Here is a 21,678-nt window from a genome sequence, read left to right on the forward strand (position 1 = left end):
TCTTTTTTGGGCTTCATTTATGTCCTGTCCCCTGCAGGCTGAGTCCAACGCTGCTTGGAGGAAGAGAGGAAGCAAGACGTACCCAAACTCTCCCTCATTCCACCTGCTTAGCTGCCATCCCTTGTCCGTGGGCTAACAAGTACAAGATGAAAGCAAAGGGAGAAAATGTGACCAAAAGCAGCCCACTAGCTGGACGTGCTAGGTGAACTGCACGCCCCACCGAGCTGCTTTGTCTGGCTGTTGCTCTCTCTACTGCGTTATCCATTCTGATTCTTCTCATCTGCCTCTATCCATAGCAAGTGACTGAGGAACAAATGAATGCGGGATGAAGACACACAGCAGACAGGACAGCGTGGTTACCTCTTCGTGACCTGCGGAACCTCCCTGGAGCTTTTGGGCTGTGAAGGGCTGCCCAAGGGAGATGAAGGTCACGGCATTGGGTTCTGGCTGCTCATCAAACAGGAGTAACCCCCCCGAGTGAAGGAGCAGAGAGAGAATGCTGCCCCACTTTGCCTACTCTGTCAGGACAGCTGCCCCACATCTGAGTTAAAACACGGCAAACCTTTCTTCTGCGTTTGTTAATCGGAGTGGTCTGGATGGATGAGACGCGCGCATGCGCATGCACACGTGCACACCCCTGATTCTTTCTACTTAACCATTTTTCCCCATGCTCAGTGTGTTTTTGCAATGCGAAGCATCTCATAGATTGAGTATGTGTTTGAACACCAGATGAACAGGCACTAGAGGGTCATGATCAATAACGCACGGTCAACTGGCAAAATAACTACAAGAGTATAATCAAAATAGAATGAAACATGAATTACTGCCCGAGGACAACGCACAAGAGTGCAGACTTCCACAGAACGACCTTTGAAGAGATCCGTTTATTCCACACTTATTCGCCGTTGCACTGCACTTCACGGGTGGGAAAGTAAAGGCAGCATGCTCCCATCCACGATGAAGGTCACGGCACAGAGACAATTAAACAGCAAGGTTTCACCCAAAGCATTTATTGAAGACAGGTGCAGCAGACCGACAGAGACAAGACTGCAGCCCAGAGCCTAACCGGGAAATGGATTAAAACACGAGATGAAAAAACAAGTGAAAACAAATACTCCATCATCCACAACAGCGATCATTAAGGCGGAGCCGTTTTGAGACATCACAGGGTATGTTTATATGAGATGTCTCTGCTAATGTGACAAGGTCTCCAGCCATGTAATAAGAAGGGTAAAACCATGCCACCACCCCACCTGAAACCATCCTCACCCAGCGAGAGAGAAGACATCATCTCCTGAGAGCTGGCGATAATGCCTGGGTGATTCTCCAGAGACATTCAGCATTTCATTATGGGCGTCACTGGCCCTCCATTTGCTGCTCTAAGCTGCTTGTAACACACAGACAATTAGGGCATTGTATATGTGTATAAAAAAGTAGACAAACCCCTGAAAATATTAAAATATATTAATTTTCTAATTAAATACAACTACGTAGGAACCCCTGGAAATAATTCATCAAAATTCTGTTTTAAACATTTTGTCGGTGTCGTATCAATACTGATACTGACACTCACAATAACTCTGTAGTATACCAGTGACAGGGGCACTGTGTGTTTAAAAAGGCATCACCCAGTGAGAGCAATTTAAGATGTGAAAGGCAAAAACAATTCAACTTTTCCAAAGCTTCATTACAAAACATGTACACTGATCACAGAAAAATAATCATCACTTTGGTTTCTATAAACTAGCGTTAAAATTACACTGTGGAGTGGCTAGTGCCACCCAACCACTTGACTGGCAGCACACCCATACCCACAGCAGCTGCTAAACAACACCTGACGACATTTGAGTGTAATTAGATAGTCCAGTCCAGCTATGGTGACCAAGTACAAACATAAAACCATAATTCCTCCTTTTAGTTTTGCAGGCAGCCAGAAACCCCTATAGGAGACCCGTTAAAATAGCACAAGCCATCCCCACCAGCATATTTAGGCAGAGCAAAACACTGAGTCAGCAGCCTGAGTCCACAAGGTTCGTCCCCTTTTCCCCAGTTCCTCCTCTTATGTTGAAGCCCTGGGTTTTCCCTGGCCTTCTTGGGGGGCTTGCATCCTTCAGGAGTGGGTCCAGCCCACGGGGACCCACTGTGCCTCCAACTCCACCTTTCGCAGGGTGACCTTGAGTGCACTGAAGGCAGCAGACAGGTCATCGTTGACGATGACCTTGTCAAAGAGGTGGCCGTACTGGTTCTCCATCTGCTGAGCTGTGTTGATCATCTCCATGAAGTCCTCCTCCTGAGAAAAAACAAAAACAGCAAACAAACATTTATAAATGAGTTAAAGAACACAGGATTCTTCACACTAACTCGAGATACACGTAAACAAACAAATAATTAAATACCATTGCTACAGTCTGGAACGGACAGAACCAAGGAATTTTCATGGACTCCCTCAAATCCAGAGTCCATAAAGAGAGCTATACTTTTTCATTTTAAGTAAAACTTGCTTTAAAGGGAGAAATGCAGAAAATATCTACTAGAGATCTATAAAGGATAACAGTGATACTTTATGTTTTAGTGAAGTGGTAGGCAGTCCTGTTATAGTTTGAGGTCTGGATCTGAAGCAGCTCAAATAAGCGGTGCTGAGAAGTGACGGTGCTCACCACAGGTTTACAGAGCCACACATGTGAATGCCTGACAGCCTCAGAACCACATCAGACAAGCGACGACCCACACGCGCATAATATTCCATTCTCTTACACAAGTCAGTCAAAGCCAGAGAGAGAACGCTGGGGAATGCCACTTCACTTGGCGAGGACGAGCCCGATCTGTGCTACACCTACTACATCCGTGCTACACCTACTTTACACACGCGCACACAATACACAGCCCAGTGTGCTGGCTTACAGTGCAATGCGCTGAACATTCACCCAGCGTGTTCTGCGATGAGAAATACTAATGACCTATAGGCACCTTGTACAGGCTGGTCATGGCCATTCTCCCAGAGGCGTGAGAATCTCTGGACCCTCCCTGGGCCTGTGGGCACTGCGTCAGTGCTCATGCTGGAGAGGGCTGGCCGTATCGCTAATCTTAGAGAACGTGGCACGGTTAGTGTGGGTTTACTGATTTAGAACAGGTTTTTACTGGACGAAAACCCAGTAGCCACAGATGAGCAGGAGATACGGGGTGACATTCTGCCAAGCGACTAAAGCGCAGTGGGGAAGGCAGATGGAGGACATTCACACAGACAGTGGCTTGTTTGGACAACGGAGTAGCAAGAAAAAAGCCTGCTGGCTTAACAGGCTGCAAAAACGAAGCAATGGTCTACGCTTGGACTGCAGCTAGCCCTCACTGCTCAACACCACACGTGTAGCCCTCACTGCTCAACACCACACGTGTAGCCCTCACTGCTCAACACCACTCGTGTAGCCCTCACTGCTCAACACCACACGTGTAGCCCTCACTGCTCAACACCACACGTGTAGCCCTCACTGCTCAACACCACACGTGTAGCCCTCACTGCTCAACACCACACGTGTAGCCCTCACTGCTCAACACCACACGTGTAGCTCTCACTGCTCAACATCACACGTGTAGCCCTCACTGCTCAACATCACACGTGTAGCCCTCACTGCTCAACATCACACGTGTAGCCCTCACTCCTCAACACCACACGTGTAGCTCTCACTGCTCAACACCACACGTGTAGCCCTCACTGCTCAACACCACACGTGTAGCCCTCACTGCTCAACACCACACGTGTAGCCCTCACTGCTCAACACCACACGTGTAGCCCTCACTGCTCAACACCACACGTGTAGCCCTCACTGCTCAACACCACACGTGTAGCCCTCACTGCTCAACACCACACGTGTAGCTCTCACTGCTCAACACCACACGTGTAGCCCTCACTGCTCAACACCACACGTGTAGCCCTCACTGCTCAACATCACACGTGTAGCCCTCACTCCTCAACACCACACGTGTAGCCCTCACTGCTCAACACCACACGTGTAGCCCTCACTGCTCAACACCACACGTGTAGCCCTCACTGCTCAACACCACACGTGTAGCCCTCACTGCTCAACACCACACGTGTAGCCCTCACTGCTCAACACCACACGTGTAGCCCTCACTGCTCAACACCACACGTGTAGCCCTCACTGCTCAACACCACACGTGTAGCCCTCACTGCTCAACACCACACGTGTAGCCCTCACTGCTCAACACCACACGTGTAGCCCTCACTGCTCAACACCACACGTGTAGCCCTCACTGCTCAACACCACACGTGTAGCCCTCACTGCTCAACACCACACGTGTAGCCCTCACTGCTCAACACCACACGTGTAGCCCTCACTGCTCAACACCACACGTGTAGCCCTCACTGCTCAACACCACACGTGTAGCCCTCACTGCTCAACACCACACGTGTAGCCCTCACTGCTCAACATCACACGTGTAGCCCTCACTCCTCAACACCACACGTGTAGCCCTCACTGCTCAACACCACACGTGTAGCCCTCACTGCTCAACACCACACGTGTAGCCCTCACTGCTCAACACCACACGTGTAGCCCTCACTGCTCAACACCACACGTGTAGCCCTCACTGCTCAACACCACACGTGTAGCCCTCACTGCTCAACACCACACGTGTAGCCCTCACTGCTCAACACCACACGTGTAGCCCTCACTGCTCAACACCACACGTGTAGCCCTCACTGCTCAACACCACACGTGTAGCCCTCACTGCTCAACACCACACGTGTAGCCCTCACTGCTCAACACCACACGTATAGCCCTCACTGCTCAACACCACACGTGTAGCCCTCACTGCTCAACACCACACGTATAGCCCTCACTGCTCAACACCACACGTGTAGCCCTCACTGCTCAACACCACACGTGTAGCCCTCACTGCTCAACACCACACGTGTAGCCCTCACTGCTCAACACCACACGTGTAGCCCTCACTGCTCAACATCACACGTGTAGCCCTCACTCCTCAACACCACACGTGTAGCCCTCACTGCTCAACACCACACGTGTAGCCCTCACTGCTCAACACCACACGTGTAGCCCTCACTGCTCAACACCACACGTGTAGCCCTCACTGCTCAACACCACACGTGTAGCCCTCACTGCTCAACACCACACGTGTAGCCCTCACTGCTCAACACCACACGTATAGCCCTCACTGCTCAACACCACACGTGTAGCCCTCACTGCTCAACATCACACGTGTAGCCCTCACTGCTCAACATCACACGTGTAGCCCTCACTGCTCAACACCACACGTGTAGCCCTCACTGCTCAACATCACACGTGTAGCCCTCACTCCTCAACACCACACGTGTAGCCCTCACTGCTCAACACCACACGTATAGCCCTCACTGCTCAACACCACACGTGTAGCCCTCACTGCTCAACATCACACGTGTAGCCCTCACTGCTCAACATCACACGTGTAGCCCTCACTGCTCAACACCACACGTGTAGCCCTCACTGCTCAACACCACACGTGTAGCCCTCACTCCTCAACACCACACGTGTAGCTCTCACTGCTCAACACCACACGTGTAGCCCTCACTCCTCAACACCACACGTGTAGCCCTCACTGCTCAACACCACACGTGTAGCCCTCACTCCTCAACATCACACGTGTAGCCCTCACTGCTCAACATCACACGTGTAGCCCTCACTGCTCAACACCACACGTGTAGCCCTCACTGCTCAACACCACACGTGTAGCCCTCACTGCTCAACATCACACGTGTAGCCCTCACTGCTCAACATCACACGTGTAGCCCTCACTGCTCAACACCACACGTGTAGCTCTCACTGCTCAACACCACACGTGTAGCCCTCACTGCTCAACACCACACGTGTAGCCCTCACTGCTCAACACCACACGTGTAGCTCTCACTGCTCAACACCACACGTGTAGCTCTCACTGCTCAACACCACACGTGTAGCCCTCACTCCTCAACACCACACGTGTAGCTCTCACTGCTCAACATCACACGTGTAGCCCTCACTGCTCAACATCACACGTGTAGCTCTCACTGCTCAACACCACACGTGTAGCCCTCACTGCTCAACACCACACGTGTAGCCCTCACTCCTCAACACCACACGTGTAGCCCTCACTGCTCAACATCACACGTGTAGCTCTCACTGCTCAACATCACACGTGTAGCCCTCACTGCTCAACACCACACGTGTAGCCCTCACTGCTCAACATCACACGTGTAGCTCTCACTCCTCAACACCACACGTGTAGCCCTCACTCCTCAACACCACACGTGTAGCCCTCACTCCTCAACACCACACGTGTAGCCCTCACTGCTCAACACCACACGTGTAGCCCTCACTCCTCAACACCACACGTGTAGCTCTCACTCCTCAACACCACACGTGTAGCTCTCACTGCTCAACACCACACGTGTAGCCCTCACTGCTCAACACCACACGTGTAGCCCTCACTGCTCAACATCACACGTGTAGCCCTCACTCCTCAACACCACACGTGTAGCCCTCACTCCAACACTACATCTCTTCGCCTTTTCACTCTCGTCTTCTCTTGGTTCCACTCTCGGTGGAATAAAGGACATTTGTCTTCACTGTTTGGAGGATAAGTCCAGGTCTGGTCAAAGATATTTTCATACATCCTCCCACCCTTTCTTTATCTCTTTCCCTCTCTTTCTCGCTCGCCAGCAAGACTCCCGATTATCCAAGCCTTCTTCGGGCCCTTGACCGTAAATCATTTTTTACCGATTTAAATAAAGTGCACCTGCCCTTTGCATTAAATCCATTTTAAAAAGGACAGATCCTTTATGGCAAAAGGTCCCTGTTTTAATACTAACCAAGTAAAGTGCATGACTGGGGAGACGATAGACATCTCAGGAGAAGGAAACAAAGACTGCTGGTTTTCTGCTTTAAATGCTAAATGATGAAATGGGAGTTTCTGGCTGGCTTTGCCCATCCAAGTCTGGTGACACTTTTATGAAACCTGAGGAATTTTCACCTCTGGTAGTTTCTTATAGAAGAAAAAAAGGAGCAAAAAAAGACAAAGGGAGTGATGAAAAATGACATCAGTAGTACACAAGCGTGATTAAAGAGCCGAGCGAAGGGCCGTTGCAGCTGGAACAGCGCGAGGCCTGTTCTGTGCTCCAGCCGGTATTACTGCAGCACCGCAGCCCAGGACTCCTCGGAGCACGCCGGTGACATTTTCATCAGACAGGCTTCTCTTTCATTCCAGGAACAGAGGAAGCGTGTGCATTTGACGGCGTCAGCAGGATCGTGATGGCTCCGGAAGAGTAGGGAGCACGCCTACGGACAGGGCCTGCCTCTGAAGGCCAGGCGCTCGTCCTGCACAGATGCGCCACGCTAAGGCATCGCCTGTCTGGAAACATGGCGGCGCTTGAGCACCGAGGAGGGGCGCTTCGTATGACCGCAGCCAGTTTGAAGCTGGCTAATCCTGTTAGAAACGCTGCGGCATGGAAAAGCACATTTTTCTTGAGTGGTGCTTTTATCAGCACATTGTAATCCCTTTTGCGAAGTTTGGAATTATGCCTCGGGGGGTAAATGCAAGTGTGCATAAACAAGCCTTCTACTGCAACTGAGCTCTGCAGATGGAGAGATATGCCGGATCTCCACTCGCTGTGGATGGGTGGTAACGTCTGCAATCATTTCTGTTTTGGAAGCTGAAGGAGCAGAGCGAGAGCTAACAGTCAGACCACTAATCATCTTCGCACTGCCTCTTCATTCCAACCAAACATGGGAAAATGGCTGCAGAAAACACTTGGATACAAGTTAACTTGCAAATTTTCCAGAGGCTGAGTGAATGACAGCAGTGTGGGGGGGATGGAGACAGCGACAGCATGAGAGAGAAATGGGGAGACATGTGGAGCAGAAAGGCTGGGTCTTTGGGCTCAACACACAGACACACCTGGTTGATTTACAACACGTAGCAACATTTAACGGTGACCTTCAACACTGGCACGTGGAAGGTCTCCACAGGGACAGCCAGATGTGTGAAGGGGTCAGGCTGCTTGGCTCATGGTATCCCATGGTGACCAGAGCATCAGCCAGGCGTAGCTTTGCTGTAAGATCTACACAATAACTGCACTCTGTGAAAGCTATCAAACTCCCTGCTAATTCACACCTTTATGACTGCACAGACTCTCTCAGCCACACACACACACACACGCACGCACGCACACACACACACACACACGCATACGCACACACACGCACACACGCACAAAAGTAAGGTGTATGTGCTAATTGATTTCATGTGATCTTTCGAGAGGACACACACAGGTGAAGCATGACTTCAGTCACATATCACATTACTGCTCTGGGGAAAGCCAATACAAACAGACATGCTTGCTAGCACACACACACACGCACGCATGCACGAAATAGAAATCTGGCTGGTCCCAGACAAAAATGACAGAAATAAGATATAGAGAGGACCCTTTGGCTGAAAGACTGAACTGCTTGAAGCCTCAGGATGTGTAAGGCAGGCTTCGAAAGCAAAGCAGTGGAACGCATCTGCCGACGCCTCCTCACCGTGAAGGGCTTGGCCGAGCCCTTGTCGTCTTTGCCCGAGAGGAACTTCGCGTTCTTCCTGGTCTCCCGCAAATGCTCAACTGGTGGGGGCTTCAGAAACACCACGTAGGGCTTAAACTCAACTGTGCGGAGGTGCTTCAGTGTCTGCGGAGAGGGGAGGAAGAAAGAAAAAAAAAAAGAAGAAAGTCATCAAAACACCATCAATCACATCATCCTGAACTGGCGTGATACTGATACCGTCATACGCTATTGGAATTACTCACCATTACATTTTCAAACATAACAAAGCAGACCATTCACACTGAGCTGAACTGATGTGACACTGGGAACCGAGGCCTACACTACAGAAAGCCCTAATTACCTTCATGCTGTTTTATCAAACCCGAGTAGCCGAACTCAAAGAACTCAAAGCCGGAGAGAGAGAGAAAATGCAGTGAAGGAGAGAGCCCAGGAGATATAGGGATAAAGTGGAGAATACTGTCTGAAGCGGACGGTGAACAGTACGTTTTGGCACTGTTCCTTTCTTCTTCGGATAGAGACAAGAAGCAGTAATGGACCACCGGAGCGTGGCAGGCTGAGGAAGGGCAGGCCGGGCCGCGGGTCCAGCTACACAACCCCTGGCCTGGTGCACGCTGGCTGCGTGAGCAATTGGACGCCGTTGTGTGGTTTTTGAACGTAAAAACACTGCAGGACAACCCAGCACAGAACGGACTTCCTGCTTCACAGGGAGGTGGCGAGGTGCCACTTGATTCAGTGCTGCTGACTCGTTTTGCGAGCGTGTCTGTGGTACATGCCTGTGAGTGTGTGCCTGCCCAGTTTGAGAGATTATTAGGGCCTCTCCACTGTGAATGAGATCAGCTCCAAGCTGGCAGGAGAGATTTCTGGGAAGTTCTCTTTGATCATTAAATAGAGGCAGAGGTGCCTTCAAAAAGAGAACCTAATTACAGCTGCCTGAACCAGTTTCCTTAACTCTCTGGCCTTAACAGCCAAGCTCAAGTGAAATGGTGGTGAACAGAAACAAACTCTCGGTTAATATTTGGATAATTATGTACCAGACTATTAAATCTGACCCTCTCTGTAATTCTGGCCTGGAAGAGCATGTCCTAAGTCCATGAGGCTGACGGGTTCCGCTCCATGATGTCACGGTGGAACGGAAACCGTCTCCCTGGGGCCAGAAGGCACTCTGTCCAGCAGGCTGGAGGTATACATGTCCAGCAGGCTTGGTATATATGTTTTGTATTCAATTGCTGCACTCTGGCTTTTTGTTTATTGGTGAACAAGCCTATAATCCTGACTTTGAATCAAACATGTCAGGAAGACTCCTGCTCTCAGACACTCAGATGATTTGAGTCTTAGTCAGTGTTAGGTTTATTAGAGACATAGGAAACACTGATACAGGACACACCTGGTACTACTGACCTCAGATGATCTCAGTGATGCCAGTACGTGTGCACACATAAGCTGTGGAGAGTGAGCAACTTTTATATCAACATTATGAACTCAAATGAACACACCAAAGACGGCTACTGAAGATAAGTGCGTTTGTGGGTTAAAGTATGAATCTCTTCTGTTCGGTATGACACTTGACGAATGATATGATACTTAATGAAGGTGACCGAGTGGAGAGGGAGAGAGAAGGTTGGAGGAGAACTGTGAACTGTGAAAAAAATGAGTGAAAATGTGAGAACTCATATACATGCGTGTGAGTGCATGTGAGTTTTATATATATATATATATATATATATATATATATTATATATATTATATACACACACGTATGTGTATGTATGTGTGTATATATATATATATATATATATATATATATATATATATATATATATATATATATATATACACACACACACACACACACACACACACACACACACACACACACACACACACACACATATATATATATATATATACACACACATACACGTACATATATATGTGTGTGTGTGTGTGTGTGTGTGTGTGTGTGTGTGTGTGTGTGTGTGTGTGTGTGTGTGTGTGTTTGGGGGGGTGGGGGGTGTCACTCACATGGGGCTGCACATCCAGAAGGCACACTTTATTTTTGGCTAGAACTGACCGGATCGAGTCCAGGCTCGTCCCATAGTAATTCCCCTTAAACTCGCCATATTCAATAAACCTGAGACATACAGAGGAAAAAAAAAAAAAAAAAAAAAAAAAAAAATTAGAGAGAATTTGGAATTTGGTCCTAGTGCAAAAAGAATGCCCTTTAGACTACAGCCTGCCCTGATCCTGGAAAATAATGGAGATATATAGGACTGGCAGTCAGACCCAAAATTCACTACTCTAGCCCGGTCCTGCGCTGCCCCGTCCTGCGCTGCCCTACGTAACAGCACCGAGGAGAGCATGACAAAGGGGTGATGCACTCCCTGCTCAGAAACCCTCATCAAGCTCACCCTTGCCTGAATTCCTCTCTACCCCACTATTCCAGACGCTCTGGCACATCAGCCATTTATATAATCTTCCATGTTACACTTTAAATCAGTAACACCTGTCTGCCTGAAGCACAGGCAGCCCAAACACCAAGGCCTGTAGTACTACTCACTTCCTAAGAGGGCACAGGCAAACAAAGCCTCCTCCGCCACAGTGTCATTCCCTCTCCCTCGCCCATCAATGTCACCAAACACCGGTGAGTATTTTTAGCAGAAAGGTACAGAGGGGGAAATAGGCTCGGGACAACGAATGTGGAAAGAATTCCTGAATGACAAACCCTTCCGTGGTATGTGGTAGTGGAAGACCAGCAGGGAAATGTGCTAATGTTCAGTTACGCAACGAGAAAAATACCGTCTCTCTTGGCTTTTTTTTTTAAACTAAAATGTGAGCCACAGTTTCACACTGGGAATAGACTAAATGACACTGGGAGTATGCGCGAGCGGGGAGAGGAGTTGGGACCAGACTGCTCAGCCGTCACTGCAAGCTCAAAAACACAGTGCTCTATGGCAGTGGACTGTAACGGCCTGCAACCTGCACGTCTGACTGTTTACTCTGATTCAACTGACTGGACAATAGGCTTTGACCCCTACAAGCTTCTATTCCTGCATCAACCTCATTAGCGTTTTTAGATGATGCATTCCTTTAAATTAAAGATAAAAGAGTTAACATGCAAGTCTAACATTTAATATTTACTGTACATAGTTTTTAAAATATTACTTACAATTAACTGCTACTTCAGGACAAAGCAACATGCTGGTTCTCTGAGTGCTTTCAATCTAAAGCTAAATTTATCAATTCTTTCCAAAATCATGTTTCCTCAAAATCTTTCTTTTAAAATCTATGTATTCTCTTTGAGCCCACAGTAAAACCATGGCAAATGACTCCATTCTGCATTCCTTGCCAGACACCCTACGAGCTCGGTCTGCCGAGTGCTAAGTAGAGGTTCATTACCTTTAATTTGACATTTATGGTAACCGTGAATTTCGAAAGCATCTCTTTTCTTTTCTCTTTTCATTTAATACGATGCCTTCCATATGTTTTGGAGCGCTGTGGTATTTGTTGTCCTGCAGGGTGGCATATAGATAGGATGTCGAGGTGGAATCTGCCCTGCCTCCATCGTTAGGGTGTAATTTGGGGCAATCTGTTTTTAGTCTGGAGCAGGGTTTTCCTTGAGAATACTGATGTCATTTGCACTTCACATGATAAGGAGCATCTTCTACTGGCGCACACACACACGCGCGCGCGCGCGCGCACACACACACACACACACACACACACACACACACACACACACACACACACACTTTTCTGTGTGCCACCCCTCTTGCTCTTCATTTTAATGTTTACTACAAATGACTACAAACCATCGTATGTCATTTTCTACCACAGAACAGCCTAAAAACAGCCCTCAGGGACTTTCTTATGCTCTGATGAAAGGCTGAGGAAGAACATTCATCTGCATGCCATCCATACACACAGAGCTCAGATACCAGAAGACACTGGTAGATCCACGCATACAAATACGCGCTTGAGCACGCGAGCAAATAAACACGCATGCCACATTTCAACAGCCACACAGCAATGATGCAGAGCATGGACACACCCACCCACCCGCACGCACAATGTCTACGGCATATTGCCAAAAGGGTGTTTTATGTTCATTTAGATAAACCAGAGTAAATTATAAATCATTTGGAAACAATCTCCTAAGATACTCTGAAAAGTCCAGTGGTATAACTCACTTGTTGTTCTGAATATCTGCTTCAAACAGGTGTTTAGAGATGAAGTGATACTCCACACCATCACTCTCCTGGTTCCGTTTTTGTCGAGATGTGTCTGTGGAGAGTGTGAGAAAGACAAAATAAGAAACAAATCATGGCTGATGGGAAACACAATCAATTATTCAAAATATAGCCACCCCTCCAAGTTGGTCAGATGGTTCTGCCAGCTAAAACACCACACAGTCAGGTTAAACTGTTCAGCTCTATTAGCACTGCTATAGGGTCTCCAGTGTCAGGTGTTTATATACTGCGCTTCAATCCTGTGAGCACAACCAGTGGCTTTCTTAGCGTTTTAACAGGGCGGTAGGAACAGAGCGGCCAGCCTTGTGGAGCATCAGGGCAGCACAGCATCGGGAGCCTAACAGTTTTTCAGACCCTCTTCCTCCGTCTGCTTGGTGCACACCCCGGTCCCTTTAGTAGGGGTAAAAGGTCACCACACGGAGGCCCGCTGCAGTGTGATTAGTGAAAGCCTGGGGGTCAGGGGTCACGGTAGTACAGCCTTCAGACAAACCGTCTCAATATCGAAGCCAAAGCAAACTCTTAAAAGTTTTATCGCCGTTCCAACAAGGTCCCTGCCAGGATTCTCCTGACTTTCCACCTCCCCATTCCACTTCCTCTTATACTGCTCTGCCTGTCTCTGTGTACGCCACTCTCTCTCCATCCCTCTCTCCCTCTACTACTGTCTTACAGTGCTCCCTCCTGATTCAGTCTCTCCACCTCTCACTGTATCCCAGACCTCGCTACAGTCCTTTCTTTGTTCCCCTCAGTGTACCATCATCTAGTGATTTACGGCATGCTCTAACACGGCAGCTTTCACAGCGGCTGTTTTACTTAGAGAGAGAGAGCGAGCGCGAGAGAGAGCGCGATAGAGCGAGAGAGAGAGAGAGAGCGTGAGAGAGAGAGAGAGAGAGAGAGTGCGAGAGAGAGCACGAGAGAGAGAGAGAGAGCGCGAGAGAGAGCGCGAGAGAGAGAGAGAGAGAGAGAGAGAGAGAGAGAGAGCGCGAGAGAGAGAGCGCGCCAGAGAGAGCGCGAGAGAGAGAGAGAGAGAGAGAGAGAGACAGACAGACAGCATCCTGCTCAGCGACCAGGCCACTCGCTTCTTTATCTGCTCCACATCGTATCGCCTCCCCCTTTCCACGTGGGTCATGGATGAAGGCTCTTGATGGTGAGCGAGTCATTTTTACATATCGTGTTGTTTTTATGAGACATTGGTCAGCAGTGCTCATGGATAAAGAGCTAAATGATTTAATACATCACCAGCCCATTCTAGAAAAGAGACATATCAATAAAACAAAGAAAGAGAAAAAGACACACACACGCACACACGAAGAGAAACAGTCGGAAAAAAGCATTATATGAGATTTAGGTAAATAATCAGCCAAAGGAAAAAAGATGAGGAAAAACTCCATGTGTGATTAGAACAGCAGGGACGCTGTAATTAAGGCCATGGATGCAGCGGGTGGGGTCTTGGCTCACCAGCTCATGCCCATGTGCCCACTCACTATAGGCCATGTGCACCAGTCCAGTAAAAGAAGAAACCACTCCAGTACAAGTAAATGATCTGAAATTCCAGTCATGGAAAATAAGAGTAAGGCTGGAAAGACATTCAAATGTTCGAGCGCGCGACTCATTGATTTCTCGCAGTCTCACCAGTGTCCGTGCACTTGCGTGTTCTGGCACACGGAAGCCTTGATAGATGACAACTGCTTAAAGTAATGCTTTAAAAAAACCCCAAAACAACTTAACATTTAATGTTTCTACGCCAATCTGAGCAAAACAAGGGGTATTGCGTATTTGAACCTGCGCTTGTTGGCTTTTGAAGAAGAAAAAAAAAAAAAAAAAAAAAAGGGGGGGGGGGGGGTTTGCAAAAAAGGAAAAAAGTCACCTTTCCTAAAATCCATCTCCTTAATTAAAATCCATCTCTTTAATTAAAATCCATCTCCTTAATTAAAATCCTCTGTAATTTCTGAATGTGAGCTGGGCCATATAACACGCACATGCCGAGGTCACATTTGTGAACAATTAGGCAGCATTAAAGCAAAAAGCTTTGGATGGGATTTTAATACCAGTGGCATTTCAAAGTGTCAGAGTCAGAATCAGACACATCTATTACAGCCAAACTCAATGTAGCAAACATCCCCCAGTTCTATCAACAGACTTGGGGTTTTTTTGGCCACCTCTTAATACTCCTACCCCTGCCTCTCCCCATCCCAGCTCTCTCTCTTCTTGTCTGTTGCTCTCTCACCCATGTAGTCGCTCTCTCTTCCTGCCTCTAAATATGCAATGCTCCATGCAGGCAGCCTATTTAAACACATAAATCACAGTCCACTTCATTTGTCCCAACATGTCTGCTTTGCTGCGCTATCCTGAAGAATGTGTTCCTGGATGCTGAAACAGAAAAAAAAAAAAAAAGTGAGTGTGCCTAACAGAATGAGAAAGGGGAAAGAGAGAGAGACATACACACAGAAACACACAGCTAGTCAGAGAGAGAGAGGGGGGATTGGATATAATAAAATAAATAAATATTGTACTACTACTACTACTACTACTAATAAATTGGTGGTTGTTGTTGTTGTTGTTGTTATTATCATCATCATCACTAGCTTGCCTGTGTCACTTACATGCACAACACTTCTAAATGCCAATCTAATCAATGTCTACATCCTTGACCTGCATACACAAATCTAAAAGACTTTCAAATCTCCAACTTTTCTTCTACTGCTAGAACGTTTTCCAAAAACACTTTAAGCATTCTGTTTTAGAATATCAGCAGCTGTAAATAACCAGAATATGGTCAGACAGAAAGCCCAACCCTTTAAGAACCTGACCTAGGAGCTCAAAGAGGAGAATCAGCCTAGAACAACTAGAGAAATCATGACCCTGATGCTGTATTTCTTAAAAGAGAAAGCAGAGAGCAGAAACAGTTGGGTTAAACTTTGAACCAAAACCTTGGTATTGCACAGTGTAGGACCCTTCAGTGGAGATCCCCAGAGCATTTAGGATGACAGCTTTTGTATAGATGACTCCATGAAGGAAACAGATTCTTGGAAACAGGAATATAAGCTTTCCATCGGGAGTCACACCTTTCATTGTATGCATTGAAAAAGACAGATTAAAACAGCTCTGGCACAGAGCTCTTTCCCCACGACAGAGAAGGACGGCTCTTGCGGCTCCCTAAAGGACAGCAGCTGCCCTTCCCTGTACTCTGGTCCAGAGACCACTTGGGTAACATACACCTCTGGAAAAGAGACACACATCTGTCCACCAGTGAGTGCATGAGTCACAGACAACATAGCTGGTGGAAAGGAAGACTGTTCTCGTCGACTTAACCCCAATCTTCTCTGCCAAAAGCTGCCAATCTCATGCATTTGAACGAAGAGTCTGTGAGACCCAGACAGATCCAAAGAGTATTGTTTCTTTGAAAAAGCAATCTTTGCGCCATCTGTAATTGCATGGTCTCCACTCTGGCAGAAACCTGGATTAGCCCTGAAACTGCTTCACTAGACTTTCAGGATCATCCAAAACTGTCAGTTGATGGCACACCACATAGGCTGCAAAAGTTCTCAATTATAAGCATAGTATGACAACTGGGTCAGAATCTCTTTCCACCTCTGGCGTCTGCCCAAAAGCTGATCCTTAGTCCATCCCAGATCTTCTGTATATCCTAAATCCTAATCCTAAAGAACACACCCGGTATTCTGAGGCCTTCTAGGTTCAGGCAGATGATGGGGACTCTCCTCCAGTCGCTGCCCAGCAAAGAACACGGTGCTCCTGCTCCAGTTAAGCTACAGATGTAGCTTTGCGAAGGTTATCAAGACCATGGGTTAGACTCTTCATCCCGTCATGAGATCTAATGATAATCAGTAATATATGATTAGGACGTTGGTTGTTAGTTATCACCTCAGCCATTGGGTATCGAACTGACCTCCCCCCACCCCCACGTTGCTTCTGCAGGGCCATCACCAGCGGCTTGATTGCTCAAGTGTACAAAGGGTGGTTTTCCTGCCCATCTTCAGTAAGCCACACACCTCAGTGTACAAGAGTTTAATGAAGGAAACTATTTTTGGACCGAAGGCAATCCAGGTGTGCAGAAAAGAAAAGCATGGCCAAGTCCTTTTCCTGCTACAGTGAATCAAACCCCATATTAAATATTTGCCTTCCAGCACAGGAAAGAGATTTGGAATACAAAACAATTGTTTACCATGAATGATTGTTGTCAAACATTTTTTTTGGCCATTTTGTCAAAGCTTTGCATAACATTTTGTAGTATGTGCTAAGAAATGAAAATTAGATGACCACTGCTGTTTGACAGCTGAGTGAGAGGAGACTAGAGTCTATGCAGTTCAGAAATCCAGTGTAGCTCAAATCTAAGGGATAAAGCACCTACTGGAAGTCAAGAGACCTGGCCTCAGACTGCTTTCCAGTAGAAATTCATTAAAAGTCAGAGAACACTCTAATAAGTGAATTATGCATTTCCATAAGTGGAGTAAGTCCTGAAGAAAGCACTCATCCACTGCCTGATCACAAAGCTCTGCGGGGAGTGGTAGCTCAGTGGTTAAGGTATGTGACTTATAATCCAAAGGTTGCTGGTTGAAGCCTTGCCACTGTTGGACCCTTAACCCTTGATTGCTCAAGTTGTACTCAGTCTTAATTGTAAGTCGCTTTGGATAAAAGTCAGGTAAATGTAAATAAGGCCTTCATAGACCACATGAACTATAATTTCCTGCCATTAGGAAATTTTAAACTGTCTAGAAATTTAAAATTTTTTTTCACCAGCCTTTTCATCCAGTCCAAAGAAGAAAGTGGTAGGAGCATCCATATCATTAAAACAAGTGTACTGTGGCCCGTTTCCTCGAACAGCAGGGCATTCCTCTCAACATCTCCAGCAGTTACTCCCCCATCCATTTGGTTCCCCTTTAGCTCGACTTTAGCTCTCAAAACGTCATCTTGTTCTTTAGCTCTGTACCCGAGGAGAGGAAAGGGGCTCTGAGGTCAACCTGTGGAATCTGTCGTTGTCCTTTAAGGTTTTCAACTACAACGCGTTGATGGATTTGTGTGTGGCTCAGTTTAGAATATTCTATGGGTTGAATGATGTACGAGTATGATCGAATGACACGCTGAATGCCAGTCAATCGCTTATCCATCCTTCAGTTTGATTGTTCTGGGGGAGGGACTTTTAAAGTAGAATGTTTTAAATGAGGCGAGAATGTTCGAGTGAGTGGCAGCTGACAGAGGGAGAGAAAGATGTGTGTGAAAGTAAACAAGAAGCTAAGTAGCACCTTAGAATGTGAAGTTATTAAAAGAGTATTTTTTTAGATTTCACTCGAGTTACAACTTTAGGATAATATGATTATTATACTTCTGTATAGGTTTTTGTTTTGAGTGCGAGTTTCCTCATTTTAGTGATGAGGTTAACCAATTAGCCACACTGCACCGCAACTGACAGGCCTGCACTGGTTTGTGATCGTGTGCCTGTGCGCCCACGTTTTAGCTTTATGAAAATGTTTTGTACTTATTTGTACTTTAAATGTTCATATGTAACTGACATCTTGACAGATTTAAATAATTAAACTATGCTGACAATGTTTTAGTTTGGCGTGAGAATGCACCTCGGAGAGCATACAATGTCTTTGTTGCACTGAGAACATAATGGAAGGTTTTCCCTATTAGTCTGGAACAGGTCATGAGTGATTGAATGTAATTCCAATTTGAAGTTGATTGATTAGTCATTGTCTTTACTTCTCTTTTATGTGATTTTTTTTTTATGTTAAAGCGGCAATAATAAATGTTATACAAATAAATAGTTTATAGTTTATTTAAATGCCTGGGCTTAGTCATTTGAATATAGTTATTAGTAGTCATAATGTTAATCACAGTATCAGGCTACAATTTCTAATACCATGAACCGCATATCCCCATCCAAGCTGCCCTCAGCCCTGGGGAAAGGGTGTGGCTTTCTTTCTCCAAGCCTACCTCTCTCCAGTGGGGGAGGCTCAGAGTGGTGGACCTATACATGTTTACTATTAAAATGTCAGTATAATGGTCTTTCTACAACTGCAGAACAAGAATTAGCTACAGACAGTGTTACAGTGTTACTCTTCTGAACATTAAACCCATCGAGACGGGCTCCAGAGACCTTACAAAATTATTTTTCATCCATGTGTGGGAAAGGTTTCCCTCCGAAGATCAAACACTAAAGGTTTTAGATGACCGAGCCCCGAGCCCTGCAGCAGGAATCCTCTAGAGAACATTTATATGTCACAATACCTCATGCTTTTTCTCATAAAATTAAGCTGTTTCATCCTGGGACATAGACATTAACCACAAGTAAGACAGAGCCCGTGAATCTCCACATTCACTTGCATCATCTGCTACCCCTCAGGTGAGCTCAGCATAGCCACACCAGCAGGGCAGCTTGGACCGTGGCTGAGAAAGCCCCGTGCTTTCCATTCACACAGCCACTGTGCTTCATTTTGGAATTCACAATTTTCTTAATACAACAAACCTTCTTATACATACAATTCACACAGTTCTACCCGCATCCCCCTTCACACCACCACCATTCATCCACTTAATGACATCAAATCTCTACTTTAACACCACATTTGCTTTAATATAAATTAACTCAGTCATATTTCATTCTTTTTTTTTATAGTACATAGATTTTACAAATAATTAACAAATATAGCTAAACAAAGCTAATAATAAATATACATCTCCTAACCCAAACAATCTAGGGGAAAATCCATTTTGTTTATCCAGAATCTCACGTCGAACTTTGCAGATTTACACCTTCACCATTTTGAATGGCAACCAATACATTTGATGTAGAATCTTGAACTGAATAATACATACCTTAACATCCCTTGACCTCATTTCAATATTGTTAAAAATTCCACCCCACATTTGCTCGTCCATCGTCATCTTTAAATCTTCTTCCCATGTTATTTTAAGTGGCAATATAGCTGCATTCTCCAAATTCTGACTCATCATTAAATAATGTTAGATACTTCTCAGCCTTTCCACAATATCTTAATACCATATACAACAACTGTACTACAGCAGCTTGGAAACGGTAGAAGACCTTGACAACATTAAAGTAAGATACAAGGACCTGTTGCTTGAGGAGGTCTGGGACTCCCCAAGATGATGTTTTTATGTAAATAACTTTAAACCACTCAAGATCATGTGCTATTTTATGTCATATGGGTTTAAAATGAACTTTAACCAAATGTTTCAGCTGGAAATAAAAATGCCTAGATATCCAAATCCTTGCTTGGGGCATTAAAATGCCCCCAAATGGAACAGCACAGTAGGGCAAAGTGCTGTTATATGCAATAGGCTTCTGATTTCGACCAATTCACCGCATAACCAGAAAACTGACAGGGTCTAGTTTTATCAGCGTTAGTAGAAATAATAAGATATCATCTGCATAAAGCATAGGTTTATGATCCACTCCACCATGCATTACCCCTGAGAAGTCCTTCGCCAACCCCTTATAGTCTCCGCTAAAGGTTCTAAGGCTAAGCAGAGCAACAATGCAGAGAGGGGGAACCTTGCCTTCTACCCCTCCCAAGTGCAAAATCATCTGAAATCCCTCTCTTAGTTTGTACTGCTGCCTCTGGTTGTTTATATAATAACTTAATCCAATTTATAAACCCTTTGCCAAACCCATATATCTCCAGAACGCTAAATAAATAAATTATACTCAACCATGTCAAATGCTTTTTCAGCATCTAGTGAGATAGCAGTAACAGGGAATTGAGCCTCCTCTACTGACCACATAATATTTATAAAACAACTTTCTTATCTGCAGAGCTTCAACCCTTAATGAAGCCCACCTGGTCCTGTGTATTAGTGACTTCTTTACCTCACTTAACCTTTTTGCTAACAGTTTCAAAATTATTTAACTTCTCTTTGGATTAACAATATTGGACAATAGCTCTTACAATCACTAGGGTCTTTAGCCTGCTTTGGAAACAAAACTAATTAGCATTGGTGGTAATGCTCCCCTTTCTAGTGCCTCTTCATACTCTAAAGCAAAAATGTTTAAAAACTCTGCAATAAAGCCATCTGGCCATGGTGCTTTTCCTACTGGCAGATCCTTAATAACCTCTATAACCTCTATAGTCAAATCAGAATCAAGATATTCTCTCTGCCCCATCATTAATTTGGGAAGCCCTAATGGTTCCCAAAAAAGCATACATTTCCATAGATAAAGTACAAGTTCCATATAAATCCAAATCCATATACATTTTTTAAAAAGGTTTTATTAATAATCTCCTATTTTTGTTAATACCTCCCCCTTTGCACATTTGACTGCCGGAAAAGTAGTCATAACAGCTTTCTGTGTAATACTTCCCTACTTTATATCCTGATTCAAAGTATGTCTGCCTTTTTCTAAACAACTCAAATTCAGTCTCCTGAGATAATAACATTATATTGATATTTTAATTTTTCTCTGCTCTCTTAGACCTTCCTTATACATTAGGTGCCAACCCAGCATTCTTAATTCAATTTTCAAGGCTCAGTTTCTTTTGTATTTTCGCAAAAGAGTTAAATAAAGTATACTGAATAGTATGACCCCTAAATCGCAGCTTTAAGGGCCTCCCATGCCAGACCCCTGGTTGGCATAGAGGACCAGTTCATTTTAGCTGGGTCTGGTAATTCAGCGGAGTTAAAATGTCATCCACCCAAGCACTGTTCCTAGTCATGCAAAAGGTCCAATCCCAGACAAACATGATCAGAAATTAGAATATTAATCATTTCTTGATAATCTCCATGTTAAGCATCCTATAACTGTAGATGTAAATGTTTTAGAAGTTAAAAAGAAATCTATCTTGGAGTAAATCTTACGT

The 21,678-nt window shown here is 45.6% G+C and overlaps 1 protein-coding gene across 6 annotated transcripts in view; it reads right to left on the reverse strand.

The window, feature by feature from the left end:
* Nucleotides 1–994: 994 nt before the first annotated feature.
* Nucleotides 995–21,678, reverse strand: part of mpp7a (MAGUK p55 scaffold protein 7a) — a 91,743-nt gene continuing 71,059 nt past the window's right edge. For all 6 annotated transcript variants that reach the window (XM_027021541.3, XM_027021542.3, XM_027021539.3 and 3 more), the window contains 4 exons: nt 12,782–12,875; nt 10,617–10,725; nt 8,574–8,717; nt 995–2,290 (listed from right to left, as the gene is read on the reverse strand). In XM_027021541.3, coding sequence (XP_026877342.2) covers nt 2,111–2,290; nt 8,574–8,717; nt 10,617–10,725; nt 12,782–12,875 — 527 coding nt within the window. In that variant the 3' untranslated portion in view covers nt 995–2,110. The remainder of the gene's footprint in view (nt 2,291–8,573; nt 8,718–10,616; nt 10,726–12,781; nt 12,876–21,678) is intronic.

This window comes from Electrophorus electricus, chromosome 15 (genome assembly GCF_041902795.1).
Source record: "Electrophorus electricus isolate QZ-2024a chromosome 15, ASM4190279v1, whole genome shotgun sequence".
Taxonomy (NCBI): Eukaryota; Metazoa; Chordata; class Actinopteri; order Gymnotiformes; family Gymnotidae; genus Electrophorus; species Electrophorus electricus.